This window comes from Falco naumanni, chromosome 11, assembly GCF_017639655.2.
Source record: "Falco naumanni isolate bFalNau1 chromosome 11, bFalNau1.pat, whole genome shotgun sequence".
In the NCBI taxonomy this organism is placed as follows: domain Eukaryota; kingdom Metazoa; phylum Chordata; class Aves; order Falconiformes; family Falconidae; genus Falco; species Falco naumanni.
In genome coordinates, this window is record NC_054064.1 from 8,746,349 (window position 1) to 8,760,936 (window position 14,588).

Consider the following 14,588-nt stretch of genomic DNA (forward strand, 5'->3'; position numbering starts at 1 on the left):
TCCCAGCTGAGTTAACAGCACTGTGAGCCTGTGTAACAGCTGTGCTGTGCCTGCTCTGGTGTGCCTGCCTAGGGCAGGCTTTACCTCTGCTGCTGGAGAGGGCTGCTGCTACCTCTGGCTTTCCCTCCCAGCCCTGTCTTGCCTTTGCTGCTGCTGCCACCACCCACAGAACCTTGGGTGCCACAGGAGTACATGAGGACTTCAAATCCCTGCTGGCACTGGGTCTGAGCCTGAGAAATTGGTACGCAGTTGCCTGGTAGAGGCAAAGCCTGGCTTTAATGCTGGGCTGAAGGCCTCAGAAAATGGGTGCTGGTAGGATGAAGGCTCCACAGCAACCCTACTGTATTAAAGAACTGCTTATAGCTGCCAAATTTGGAAGCTGCTATTACACCCTCCCGAGCCCTGTCCTTGCTGGGCTCAGCAAATCTGTCAGCAGCACATCCTTAGGAAGGGTTTCCAGGTAGCAATGAACTCCTCTCTGTGTGGGCACTGGTGTACCACCCCAAGTGCTGTTGCTAACACCATCCCAGCAGCATGTAAAACAAGGTGACAAGGTTAGCACCCCTGACCCTGAACTGTTTGTGTCTTGTGCCTGCCTGCTACCACAGGCTCATCCTTTGGGACCAGTGGGACTGGACCAGGCCCACCCCTGGCAGCCAACCACAGGCAGCAGCCTCCTTCCCTGGGAAAGCTGGCTTTCCCTGACAGCTTTGCTGGAGTCCTTTTGCAGCATGTTCTAGGATGCTGGGATGCAGGCAGTTCTACTCGAGATGCTGGGCAGGGAAAGCTGCCAAAGCCTTCAGTATGCTTCCCTGAGTTGCCAGAATTAGGTGTTAATCAGTTTTAGGTTCAAATCCCTCAATGCCGGGGGTTGTCCCGAGAGGCACCACCAGCAGCAGATCAACGGTCCTGGTCAGTAACTTCACACTAACAATTTATTGAGCAAGTTTTATAGCTTTCAAGGCTGAAAAGGCCATTAAATGTCTGGTCTCAGGTATGTTACAGAGCAGTCCTCCTAATGTTCCTTTGAGATACCATGGTCTTTATATTGCAGCCTGTGCGGTCCCACCCTGGACTGCTGGCTGGGAGAACTGTAATGAGTGGAAAGGGTTGTTTTTTCCAGCATCCACATGCTTTGGGGTCAGTTTTCACTTAGAAGATGTTATGAAGGACATTTTACAGCAAAAACAATTCCTTCACCCAAGCATAGGGTCTGTTTTATTCATTCCCTCTTTGTGCGCAAGACAGACCTCTTCGTTAGCTGCTGTTTTCCACATGATCACTTTTTTACAGGGAACGGCATGTTTTGGCTGGAGTTGTGTGTTCCTCCTGCAGGGCTGGTTCCTCCTCTGAGGTTTGCTGGTGTGACCCCACGTAGTGAGACCCCGGGGTCCCCACGCCTGAGGGCATGGGGGCTGCAGGGCCGGATGGAGCCGCAGGTGGAGAGGACTCTCCTCTCCCAGCTCTGGGACCTGGCCAGACCAGAGGGGAAGCTTCCCCCGGGGGGGCCCGCTGCAAAACGAGCTTCTAGGGGGGCTGGAGGGGGCCTGGGTACGATGGTGGGAGAGCTCCCAGGACCCTGCTCCTTTGCAGTGAAGCACTGGGCGTCCCTGACCCGTTCCCCTCGGGCTCCACACCGGCAGCAGGGCCCACCTCTTGGCTCCCCAGTCCAGTTTTTGCTACAGCCGCCAGCTGGTCCCGCATCTACCTTCAGTTCGACGGAGCTCGGTCGCTCCTCCAGAGGAAACCTGCTGTCAGAAAGCGCAAAGACTTGCTAGAAGTCGGGGAGTGCAGGCGCGGATCCCGGAGCACCACCCGCCGCCCACTTCCCGCCATCTACAGGTGATCTCCCTTCAAGGAAACCAGGGACGGGGTTCCCCCGCCCGTGGCTGCCAGCCGCCGGGGAACTGAACAGGGAGGCGGCCGGGCCCGGCCCGCCGGCGGTGCCAGGGGCCACCTGAGGCGGTGCGGGGTCGGCCCGTGGCGGGGACGCGGCCCACGGGGACAGGCAGCCCTGCCAGCCGCCCCGCCAACATGGCGGCCCGCGCCCGCCTCCGCCCGCCTCTCGCGAGGCTGCGCGGGGCGGAGCCGCGCACGGGCGGGGCCCAGCGCCCGCCCCCGGCGGCCCGGAAGCTCCTCCCCCTCGGGCGCCGAGGGAACGGGCGCCGTTGATTGGCGGCAGAGCGTGTAGGCGCGGGGTCAAGATGGCGGCGCCGGCCCGGCGGAGCGTGGTGTTTGTCACCGGCAACGCCAAGAAGCTGGAGGAGGTGGGAGCGGGGCGGCTGCCTGGCGGCGGCGGCCGGGGTCTAGGTCTGGGGTCTGGCCCTGACGGGCGGGTTTCCCTCCCTTCTCCCTCCCTTCTCCCTCCCTTCTCCCCCCGCAGGTCACGCAGATCCTCGGGGACTCCTCTCCCTACACGCTTGTGGCGAAGAAGCTGGACCGTGAGTTGGCGGCGGGGCCCGGGGGGACGCGGCGGCGCGGCGGGGCCGGTCGCCTCCTCAGTGCCGGCCTCTCTGTCCCCAGTGCCGGAGTACCAGGGGGAGCCGGATGAGATCTCCGTGCAGAAGTGTCGCGAAGCTGCCCGGCAGGTCGCTCGCTTTCTCCTTCCCCCTTGCTGCCGGGGGGGACGGGGTCCCGGGGGACGGTCAGGGGTACAGTTGGCCTGGCCTGGGGGGCGGCTGGGGACCCTGGGGCTGTCGGGGTACATCTGGCCAGGCCTGGGGGCAGTCAGGGTCCCTGGGGCCTTGAGGGGAGTCAGGGACACATCTGGCCTGGGGTGGGGGGCGGCTGGGGTCCCTGGGGCCTTGAGGGGAATCAAGGGCACATCTGGGCCTGGCCTGGCCTCGCTGCACTCCCGTTGCCTGGCTGTTTCTGTCACCAAAATGGGGAATGAGAAAACTCCTTAACAGCAATGTAGCATTAAGAAGCAGGCATTCTTTATTGCAGTGCTGGATGCATGGGCACCTGTGCATGTGCCACCTAAACATGCATGCCGTATGTTTCATTCAAACAAAATGGTACAGTCCACCCTTATGTTTATGTATTACATTTCTTGGGGAAATCGTATATCTTTATGCAATAGGCAGTACTATGTTAATTAAGCATCTTGCATGCTCCTTACATGTATCTCTCAGTCTCCTAAGGGGTCTCAAACAATAGTCGACCCTATTGTTACAGCTGAACAATCACTGAACCTTAATTTACTTCCCTTATACGGAGAGTCCAAGTTTGTTTCATTAGTTACCTATACAATGGTCTCCACAGCTACTGTACAGTCTCCTCGGGGATTATAAGTTTTGAATGACTCTTTCTCTCTTAGCATGAGGATTGGTTAGCAGTCTCTCTGCAGTGATACACTGAAACAAACAATATAGTTGCAAAACTAAAACTATATTACATGGTAACGTTTCTGGCCTACGCTGGGTGATGGTGAGTTCTCGCTGGTGACAGTGTTTTGGCAGTCCTGCTGCTGCTCCTCCGGCCTCCTGTGGTTTTGAGCAGCAGGACAACATGGCAGTGCCTTCAGTTCAGCCCTGGAAGCTGTGAGGCACAGAGTTTTCTGTCAGCTGGAGCTTCTGATGGATCAACTTCTGGAGTGATCTCTGGGATGGGTGTCTTAAAAGAACCAAGTGAGGGTTGGGACTGAAGGGAAATGCAGGCATGCCTTCAGGACACAGGCTTTCCTTTTCCTTGTCCCACCATTCCTGTCCCTCAGGAGGGCAGGGGGTTGTTCAGCTCTGCTAGTTTTTTTCCATGTGACATTTCCCCCTACTGTTCTTTAGCCACTCTGGCCTGTCTGGGGAAAGCATGGTTTTGATTGTGTCTGTCTGGTGTGGATTGCCTTTCTTTGAGGTGAAGAGCTCTAAGGGCTGGTGATTTTTTTGTGACGTCCCTGTTATTGTGGAAATGTGAGAATAGGATTGAACAAGAAAATGGGTTTAGAGGCAGGGCCTTCCTCTAGATCTAATGCTTCTATCTCTTGGGCTTTCACTGTAGGTTCAGGGACCTGTTATAGTAGAGGATACCTGCTTGTGCTTCAATGCCCTCGGGGGGCTTCCAGGACCCTACATGTAAGTAGGAGAGAGCTTGCTTCACCTTTTGTATTCTGGAGTTAGGAGCACAGTCTGGCAGGGTGTGCTTCACGGGGGTTCTCTGCGTGCCAGGAGCAATAGGGTCAGGGAGGTGATTACCAATCTGTGTCCTCAGCTTCATCCTGTACCCCAAGGGCTGGACTTTGTGAGCCCTGCTGTAAATCACGATGCAGGATGAGAGATGCAGACCTGAGCTGTTGGCGCTGTCTCCTGATCTACAGTGCCGGCTCTTGTAGCCAGCTCAGGAACCCGGCCGCACAGCAGGCTCTGTGTATTTCAGGCACCATGCATTTCAGCAAGACTCTGGGATCAGTGTCCTATAGGTTCTCATAGGGACTGCTTTAATCCAGCAGATAACAAGGTTATTACATTACAGTGTAACTCTCTAATAAAATGCTGCCTTAGCTCCTGGAATGAACTTGGTATGATTAATTCTTCCAAACTCTCTGCTGAGCTAAGCAGAGACATAAAAACTTTATATGGGGAAGGTGGTGCTAGAACTGAGTGTAAGATGTGCACAGGTTGAGTTGAGAAAGGTATTTTGGCATGTCAGCACTCATGAGTGAGAACTGGGTTATTTACATAGTCATCAGTACTGCGATAAATTAAATACCCTGCTGCTGTTTTCACTGTGTCCCATTTAGTTTAAGAGCTAAGTCTTTTATTATTGGTAAATAGTCCAGAACAAGGTGATTTGACAGCAAATTTAAGAGGGGTTCAAAGGACTGTGAAAGTGTAGGCAACAATGTCTCAAGGATGTCTGTATTGCTGAGAATTAATAGCAAAAAGGAATTTTTCCTCTGTTCTTCCCCTCCAGAAAATGGTTCCTGGAAAAACTCAAACCAGAAGGTACTGCCTCCCTGTTCTTGCTCTGCATGTAACTCAGTCCTTTCCAAATGAAATGGATCCCTTCCTTTGCTGCGTTCTGCTGAATGTGCTTGCCCGCTGTGCTGCCCATTTCATAGCTGGCTCCTTTCCCATCTGTCCAGCTCTGTCCCTTCGCGTTCTCTCCTTGAGCCTGTTCTGTGCCCTTCATGGGATGTTGTTTACCCTGATAGCCTCAGCATCATCCCTAGATTTCCAGACTCCTGCTTCTGCAGGCTGGTGGCAGGGCTTGTGGGAACTTCTTGTTCCTGCTGCTCCCTTTGGTTTCAGCGCAAGCGCCCCCTCCACCAATGCCCACCTCCTCTGGCATGCAGTGAGTGCATATTAACAGTGTGACTGCAAACCTCACACTGGTGTCATGAGCATGAGCGTTATTCATGCTAATTCAGAGTGGGCTTTAGTCCTCTCCGGTGCTGCACACTTGTTTGCTTCTGCTACCAAGTTAATAGCGGGGCCCGGCAGCTCATGCTGCGCTGGATCTGAGGCCCTGGCTTCAATCGTATGAGGGACCCAGCCAAGAGCATCCTTGTGCCTGAGCTTTGCCACCTTCAGGAGTTCTTCCTCTTCCTCGTGGATGTGAACGTGGAACACTCCTCGATCCGTCTCTAGGTGGGTGTGTTGCTCTCCGAGGGAAAGGCAGTAATGCTGGGATCCTTTCTGTGTCGCTCAGGCCTGTACAAGCTGCTGGCTGGGTTTGAGGACAAATCTGCCTACGCTCTCTGTACCTTTGCATTCAGTACTGGAAACCCAGAGGAGCCAGTGAAGCTGTTCAAAGGCCAGACTCATGTAGGTGGTGTGCCTGGGGAACACGCTGAGGGAGGAGGGCTGTAATGTGATTTTTGTAACAGCGTTTGCACAACTTTAGTGGCCCCTGGGTCACTGAATGCCCTTGGAGCTTCTCTGTGTTGAGAACAGGCTGAGGGAGGATGCAGTTGGTGGGCAGTGGGTGCTGAACACTGCAGCCTTTTTGCCCAGCTGCATGCACTGAACGCTGTGTGCTACCTCGGTCTCTTTAGCCCCCTTGTCTCCCTCTGGCAGGGTTATATTTGAGTGCAGCTGTTAGCTTTGTTAATTGTGGGGGTAAAGGTGCTGTCAACATAGAGCAGCATGATGGAGCACTGAGTTTGGGGCTAATTTTAGTCGCATCCCAGGGAGGTGCTGGGCAGGAGGGCAGCACCGCGCAGCGAGCCTGTGGTGGCCACTGCAGCATGAGGGATGGCTGCATGTAGCTCTGCAGTCTGTGTTTGAAATGTGACTGCAAGGGAAGTGCTGTGAAAACATGGCTGACGGGGCTTTTTTGCTTTCTTGTGACAGGGGCTGATAGTGGAACCCAGAGGCCCTCGAGATTTTGGCTGGGATCCCTGCTTTCAGCCAGATGGCTACAACCAGACGTAAGTAGTGTCTTATTTACAGCTCTCTACATCAGAAAACCCAGGGTGGAGTTTGTGTGGCGAGGAGAACCTGCTTACAAGGGAGGGTGGCAGGGAGAAAACTCCCTCCTGGATCTGAAGGTGGTGGGTTACGGAGAATGCCTGGATCAGGACGGGGGCTGTTGGCTTTGCCACAGTGTCACTGCAGATGACCCGCTGGAGTTGAGCTGAGTGATGGTGAGCAGAAGGGGTGCTCTTGGTGACTGTGGGGGATGCATGCTGTAGCATCTCTACTGCTGAGGCTTGTGGTTTCTCTCCCTTCCAGCTACGCCGAACTGCCCAAGGCAGTGAAGAACTCCATCTCGCACCGTTACAGAGCGCTGAGTGAGCTCTCTGCCTTCTTTCTCCAGAGCAACTCGACAGACCCCCACCCTGGTCCCAGCTAGCCTCCCCGGGCTGCCGGCACCCTGCGCTGTCTGTGTCACAGCCCTGGGAGAGCTCTGCTCCGCTGTGGGCTGCCATTAAAGCTGTTCTTTTTGAAGCCACTGGTACCTTTTTCCTCCCGCCCTGTTTTGTTGCTTCAGAAGTGCTACAGAGCCCAGCAGGTCTGGATTATTTAAGCTGCAACGCTTGTGCCGCAGGGGTGGCTTGTGCCCCGGCTCCGGCCGGGGTGTTCCCTGCCGCCCTTTGTGCCGAGGGAAAGCAGGGAGGCCACGACGACGCCGAGTGCTGGGACTGCACGTACGCCTGCGGTGGCAGCGCTCCCGGCGCTCCCCGGCTCCCGCGGGCCCAGCTCCACCCGCTCTTGGGGGCGCGCCGGGGCCGCTGCCCTGCCTGGAGCGGCTAGCCAATGGGAAGCGGCCAGGGGAGAGGCAGCCAATGGGAAGCGGCCAGGGGAGAGGCAGCCAATGGGAAGCGGCCAGGGGAGAGGCAGCCAATGGGAAGCGGCCAGGGGAGAGGCAGCCAATGGGAAGCGGCCAGGGGAGAGGCAGCCAATGGGAAGCGGCCAGGGGAGAGGCAGCCAATGGGCTGCGGGCTCGCTGTGCCCAATGGGTGCGCAGCGCAGCCGGAAGTGGTCAGAGCGCGGCGCGGCGGGACACGTGCGGCGGCGCCGGCGCCGAGCGCGGCCATGGAGCTGCTGCCCCGGAGCCCTGGGGAGTTCGGTTCAGCCCGCTACTGGGAGCGGTTCTTCCGGCAGCGGGGGAAGCGCCCCTTCGAGTGGTACGGGGCCTTCCCGGAACTCTGCCCCGTCCTGCAGAAGTACGTCCGGCCCCGTGACAAGGTGAGCCCCTGCTGGTGCCCCCGTCGTTCGGCCGAGCCCGGTGCCGCCGCGTCCCGGGGTGCCATAGTGAGAGAACAGGAGAGACCCGGAAGCTGCACTGGCATGGGGAGCTGTGGGGGTCCCAGCACCCAGATCATCTCCGAGGCGCAGCAGATGCGTCGCTTCTGCACCCGTGTGACTCTTCCATATGGAAATGTTGTCTCAGGGCCATGGAGAGGGGGGTTGCGGGTGCTGTGGGTGTGGTTGTCACAGAGGGCTGGTGGCCGTGGCTGATATTTAGTTGTAAAACACTTTATGGCATGTTTCCAGGGTGTTCTCCCTATCACGCTGCTCTTGTGCTGCTCCCCAGGTTCTGGTGGTGGGCTGTGGGAACTCGGAGCTGAGCGAGCAGATGTATGACATGGGGATGTGCGAGGACATCGTAAACATCGACATCAGTGATGCAGTGATCCGACAAATGCAAGAGCGGAGTGGGAGCAAGAGGCCGAAGATGAGCTACCTGCTGATGGACATGCTTCAGATGGACTTCCCTGATGCCCACTTCCAGGTGGTGCTGGACAAAGGCACGTTGGATGCCATCCTCATCAATGAAGAGGAGGCCACTCTAGCCAAGGTGGACAAGATGTTTGCTGAGATCAGCAGAGTCCTGCAGGTAGGAGGGCGCTACCTCTGCGTCTCTTTGGCTCAAGCCCATGTGCTGAAGAAAGCAGTGGAATACTTCTCCCAGGAAGACTGGGTTGTGCGTGTCCATCAGGTGGCTGGCACCGGGGACAAGCAGCAGTTTGTCCTACCAGTCTTTGTCTACGTCATGACAAAGTTCAGGAAGATCCCTGGCTCAGCTTTGCAGATCCTGGAGATCTGCCCTGAGGAGCAGGACAAGCCGATGCGGGTGGAGAGTGCGGAGCAGCTGGTGGCGGCGGTGAAGGACAGGCAGCATTACGCCCTGCTCTGCAGCCAGCTGAGCAAAACTCCCTGCGGGGAGCAGGTTTCTCTGGACCTATGTGACAAAGAGAGCGCGAAGCCTCGCTACACACTGCATGTGGTTGACAGCCCCTTGGTGAAATCATCCCGGGACAATCACTTTGCCATCTTCATCAGTGAGTACAGCCTCTCATGCCTGCAATGAGATGGTGCACTGGCCAGGAGCTGCAAAACAACCAGCAGTCCTGGCCCTGCTGAAACTGGGGCTGGAGAGGGGAATAACCTGCCTGTGCAGGGTGCAGTTGATGTTTTAATCCTGGCTTTGTGGTGGGATGTGTGTTGGCCTGGTGGTGCAAGCAGAGATCTGGCACTCAGCTTGCTGGCTGAGTGGATGCCCGTCTGGCAGCAGAGGGACACTGCCTGCCCTGTCTCCAAGTTAGTGATTCCTGCCTTGATGCTGGTGACAGCTGCCATAGCACATCACCGCATAAAGCCCAAGCACAGCGGTCACAGCCAGAGAGGTTTTGCTGGTCTGTGTGGGTATCCTGACTTTCCAGGGCCAGGCCGCTCGGGGCTGTTCTTTGCTCTTGCACCTTGCAGAGTCATGTCAGGCTTTGCCAGCAACATTGTTCCCTGCCTGCGGACCTGTGTAGCACAGCCTGGAGATGGGTCATGAGGCTGTTGGACACCCCCTTCTTATGAGACGTGGCTTTTCCAGCCTCCTGCATGAGCCTGCCCAAAACAGGGATGGTCCTGGCTCTGCCGACGGTTGCAGAACACAGCTCTAGGCATGCAGTGGTACTGCCTTGTGATGTCTTACCATTCCCTCTCTTGGAGGCGAGGGCAGTTGCTTGGGGACTAGAACTGGCCCAGGCTGATGGCAGCCTCTTCTGCAGTCCCACAGGGCAGAGAAACCGAGTGGCTCTTTGGGACAGAGGAAGGGCGGAGGCAGCTGGCGGCCAGCGCGGGCTTCAGGCGCCTGGTCACTGTGGCCCTGCACAGGGAGCAGCACTACGAGGGTATGGCTGGCATCCAGGCGGAGCTGTCAGGGAAGGTGATGGAGCTGGCCCCGCCGGGCCTCCCTGCCCGGCAGCAGGTGAGCCCCACCGCCTGGCACCCTCGCTTGGCTTCCCCAAAACCAGGGCCTTGCTGGCTCTCTGCCAGCAGCAAATCCCTCTTTGCCAAGGGAGACCAAGCTGCAATGCATGAGCTGACAGCCTTGGTGGGGAGGAGATTGGCCTCAGGTGTAGCTCCTCTCAGTTTTCCCTCCAGCTGGCTGCCTTTGCTTGGAGGCGGGATTTGAGGTGCCTGCATGGCAGGATTTGGTGTGAAATCCTTGCCCTCCAAAACCCAGCATCCCAGGAAAACCAGGCATCCTGAAACCCTGAGAGCATCCAGTCTCTCCTTAATACTGGCTTTAACTTCCATCCTTTCTGTCTTCTTCTTGCCCCAACTCTCCAAACCCGAGCTCTTGCAAGAAGTCTTTGGGGTGTTTGCTTCCTGTACCCCAACGTGCATATGGGAGGGGAGCTGGTGTCCCACAAGCTGGTTCCCAGCTCCCCTGTGGCTGCCTACAGCACATCCCATTGCTCCTGCACTGTGTCTACTTCGTCCTGGCTCTTTAGCCATGGGCAGGACAGCAGGAGTGCCAGGGTCTGTTCCTGTAGCCTTTGCTTCCTCATGCCAGTCCCTGTCCTTGCTGCAGGTGCCCTTCCTGTCCGTGGGAGGGGACATCGGGGTGCGGGTGGTGCAGCACCGTGACACCAGCCCCCTGAGTGGTGAGTACGTCGTGGAGGATGTGAAGGGGGACGGCACCTGCTACTTCCGCCGCCTCATCTTCCTCTGCAACAGGAACGTGGTGCAGTCGGAGGCTCGGCTCCTGGCCCCCATGCCTCTCCCAGGTATGTGGGGCAACTGGGAAGGGGCAGGGTCCAAGGGAGCCTTTGGGGTGGCAGGGAGTGAGATTGATGCAATAAGCAGATTGTATACAATAAGCAGACTGCTGGGACCTGCCTGCCTTGTCCTGGAGCAGCTCTGGGAGTGTTTTTACGCTCTGCTGCTTGCCTTGTGGGTGGGGGTGGCTAGTCCCCAGAAAGCACCCCTGTCTCCCACCTTCCTTCCACAGCCAATGCCTCCTGTTTTTCAGGCCAGAAGAAGCGGAGGAAGGACAAGAAGAAACCCAGCCCCCCTGAGCCACCTGCAGCCATTGACAAGAGCTACCTGTGCTGCGAGCATCACAAGGCCATGGTTGCGGGGCTCTGCCTGCTGGGGGACCCCAACCCCCTCCCAGGTGACAAGGCCAGCAGTGGGAGGCTGTGCTGGGGGCAGGCATGCAGGTCCATGTGTCCCAGCTCCTTGGGGAAAGGCTTTCCTGGCCGAGGTGCCCCGTGTACCCTTCCTGAAGTGGTTTGGGGCCAGCGGGTGGACGAGCGGTGGAAGCATGGCCTCTGGTGGCTCACTGTGTGCTCTCTGTTTGCAGGAGCCGTGCTGGCAGTGTTGGTGGTGGGGCTCGGTGGGGGCAGCCTGCCCCTCTTTGTCCATGACTACTTCTCACAGGCCAGTGTGGCTGTGGTGGAGATCGACCCCTCCATGCTGGAGGTGGCCACGCGCTGGTTCGGCTTCTCTGAGGGTGACCGGATGAAGGTGCACATCTCCGATGGCCTGGACTATGTGGCCAAGCTGGCGGCTGAAGGTACCATCTCACAGAGCACCCCGCTGAGCCTAGCGGGTGACACGCTGGGGACCGCAGTCTGGGCTGCTTTCACGCTCTTCTTCCCCTCCCCAACCATCTGCCATGTGTCACGAGCTCCAGCCTTGCCCCAGGTCTCTGCAGCTCACAGGCCTGTCCTTGCCAGTGTGTGTGTGGGACCTTTGGTTTGCTGCCTTCCCCAGCGCCAAGGGCTGCTGCTGTGGATTTCATTTGGAAAGAGAAACCCCAGGAGAGAGAAGCGGCCGTAACGTGGCAGGGGGAGCCTGTTGACCACCTCATCTGTTGCCTCCCCAATGTGTGTGGCTTGTCTCTTGTTCCATGGGATAACAAGTCTCTGTGCTTCCTCCTGCAGCCCCAGCCCAGTGTGATGCCATCATGTTCGATGTGGACAGCAAAGACCTCACGGTGGGGATGAGCTGCCCACCCCCAGCCTTTGTAGAAAAGCCCTTCCTGCAGAAAGTTAAAACCATCCTCAAGCCAGAAGGTAGGAGGGGAGATCTGGCCATGTCCCTGCAGCCAGCCTGGCTGGTCCTGCACAGGGTTTGAGTACGGAGGCTGTGCCACCATTTTTCATCCTGGAGAACAGCAGCCGTGGCTAGGAATGCTGTGTGAGCATAGCAGCCACGGCCAGGATTACTGTGTGACATCCGCTGCTCCTGGCAGGTCCCAGATCCTGGTGTTTCAGTGGGTGTTGACAGCAGGGAGCAGGGTGGAGTGGGTGGCCTGTGGCACTGCTGGGTCAGGCAGGCTGAGACATCCTGGGGGGCCAAGAAAGGCTGCAGGAAGGCAGAGGGTGTAGGTGGTACCTGGGAACAGATCGTGTGGCCACCCACGACCCATGTGGTGGCAGGTACGTGGAGCTGGGCCAAGGGCAGCGGGGTGATGCCGGTACTCCTTGTGCTGTCATGGGGGAGATGTTTGCACCAGCGTGGCACAGATTCAGCCATGTTCCCACAGGGAGGTGGGGAGCAGGGAGCTCTGCATGGGCTGGTCTGAATTCCCATCCTTCTCGCCCTGCTGCAGGAGTCTTTGTGCTCAACTTGGTGTGCCGTGACGCCCAGCTGAAGGAGTCTGTCCTGGCCACCCTCAAGGAGGTCTTCCCACTGCTCTACATGCGCCGCATTGAAGGAGAGGTCAACGAGATCCTGTTCTGCCAGCCCAGCCCCGAGGGCCGGCGGGACCCCAAAGAGCTGGGGACACGTGCTGGGGTGCTGGAGGGGGCCCTGCAGCAGACTGGGCACCCCTGGGACAGCTCGTATGTGCTGGCAGACATGCTGCAGGCCATCGAGATCCTCTGAGAGGGACTCCAATGCCACTTGAATGAGAGAGAGGTCCTCATGTGGGTGCTGTGGCCCCGCAGCGGAGGGGTGCCCATGGCTGGGACTGCCACCCCTGGGGGGGCTGGTGCTGGCCTGGGTCTGCCTGAAGGATGGAACTGGCATGGGAGGACGCGGCCTGTGGCGTGGCTCCCTGGGAAGGGGTCCAGGCCCATGGAGAGCTGTGCAGCCCAAGGGGCAGCACTGGGGTAGTGAGGGGAGGAAGGTGCTTTGGGACTGGCAGGGCCGTGGGTTAGGGTCTGTTGCCATTGCTTTCCCGTTGTAGGAAAAACATCCCTCTGACCATCGCCTTCCCCTCCTGCACAGCTCCTTCTGATGCCGCCTCTCCCCACAACTCCAGCATCCCTGATCACTGGTGTCTGTGCAGAGTCCCAGCCCTGCCCCAAGCCTGGCTGTGGATGTGTGGTGTGGGCTGAGAGCTGTGAAAATAAAGTGCTCAGGGCTGTTCTGAGGCCCGCAGTGCTTTGCTAGGCTTATTTCTGGAGTGCCCAGCACCCCTAGGAAAGGTATGGTCACCTCTGCTCCTCAAGGGCACGTCCTGGGGACAAGCAGCTGCCCCCTGTACTTTGCTGCCTGCTCCACACTCGCTTTCCTGAAGCTGACACCACCATGTGCCTGCCCCTCGTCCGGATCTTTCCAGTCATCGCCACTGGGTCCTGAGACCCGGGACCTGTAAGCCCCTGGGCCCTCAACCCTTCTCCCCCTTGCCCCCCCTGGGCCAGCAGGGGCCCAGCCCTGTGCTTGGCCCCCTGGGCACCCCAATGTGCTCGGCCAGCTGGTGCAGGTGAGCCTTCCTGCAGGATGAAAAGGCAGCAGGAAAATACCCATCGGGGTGTTTCCACAGCACCCCATTCCTGCCCAAGCGTCTCATTCTGTCTCTCCTGAGGGTGTCGCAGCCTGGTCCCTCCCTCTGAGGGTTTGCTGAAGAGCTGACCTGTGTATTCTGCCTGGTTACAGAGCAGTTGCCCTGCTGGTGTCCTGTATTCATCAGAAGTCGTTTGCGGGGGGGGGGGGGGGAATTGTCTTTCTCCCCTGCAACAGCTGGTACCAAAATGAGTCTGAGACATGGTACCAACGTGACTGGCTTGTAGACATCAAGGTGACATGATTGGGCACTGTGATGCTTTGCCAGTGATGCTGCACCCCCACTCCCTGCTTCCTTCTGCCACTGGCACCCTGAGCAAGGACATCTTTCTGGCAGCTGCTTCCTAAAGCAAACCTTCCCCTGCCACCTTTCTGCAGCCCAGCGTGGTAATAACACCAGAAGCAGCACCAGGGGGATCTGACCTAGCTGTTGGCATGCAGGCAACAGCAGCCACATCTCGGCATGGCTGCTGGGGCCACCTCACCAGCTTTGCAGCTGTGTCACCCTGTCCCAGCAGGGTGTTGGTGTCGTCAGCCTTTCCTCCTCCAACAGCAGGGGCCAGCTCTCCTCCACCTCCGGGAAATCCTCCTTTGTTTGGAAAGCTGAGTGAGAGGGTGCATGAGCCTGAGGGTCTGCAGTTTGCCAGCCCTGTGGGGGCTGCAAAAAGGGGTGCCCCAAGGTCTCTCACCCCCTGAACCAGTGAGGACCACAGCCACTGTGCTGATGTGGGAGATGGGGCTGCTTGTGCCCAGGAGGTGCTATGGCAGCCATGCCAGCAGCAAGCACGTCCCTCTGATCACCAACCCTGGCTATATTTTACTTTTAATTTGCCAGCAGGTTCTGCTTTAGAAGCTGCTCTGTTCAGATCCCTTCTCTGATGTTCCCTGCCTTATTCCCCTTCACGGCGAGGGACAAAGTGGTGCCCTACTTTTTCCCTGGGCTGGCCTGCTTCTACGCAGAGGGAGTAGATGCTTTTTTTAAATAAGTGCTTTTGATGGTTCCCAGGCGCTGGAGAGCAGGGCTGGCCTGCTCGCTGCCTCAGATAAAGAATGGCAGCGTGGGTGCATGCCCCCTGTGCGCTGCTCACTGCCCGGCTGCTCATCTGCTGCAGTGTGTTCAGGGCAGCA

At 57.9% G+C, this 14,588-nt stretch overlaps 2 protein-coding genes across 2 annotated transcripts; both read left to right on the forward strand.

Annotated features, from left to right (window-relative positions):
* The first annotated feature begins 2,130 nt into the window (after positions 1–2,130).
* Positions 2,131–6,887, forward strand: ITPA (inosine triphosphatase). Its single transcript, XM_040610320.1, has 8 exons — positions 2,131–2,267; positions 2,384–2,441; positions 2,524–2,588; positions 3,997–4,070; positions 4,909–4,940; positions 5,647–5,762; positions 6,291–6,367; positions 6,672–6,887. Exons 1-8 carry the CDS (start codon positions 2,205–2,207, stop codon positions 6,790–6,792), a joined length of 606 nt encoding a protein of 201 aa, XP_040466254.1. The 5' UTR covers positions 2,131–2,204; the 3' UTR covers positions 6,793–6,887.
* A 509-nt stretch (positions 6,888–7,396) lies between these two features.
* Positions 7,397–13,048, forward strand: EEF1AKNMT (eEF1A lysine and N-terminal methyltransferase). The gene is made up of 8 exons (XM_040610317.1): positions 7,397–7,628; positions 7,978–8,725; positions 9,446–9,645; positions 10,255–10,450; positions 10,696–10,839; positions 11,029–11,241; positions 11,612–11,743; positions 12,283–13,048. The coding sequence occupies exons 1-8, from the start codon at positions 7,476–7,478 to the stop codon at positions 12,555–12,557; spliced, it is 2,061 nt and encodes a 686-aa protein (XP_040466251.1). The 5' UTR covers positions 7,397–7,475; the 3' UTR covers positions 12,558–13,048.
* Positions 13,049–14,588: the final 1,540 nt, after the last annotated feature.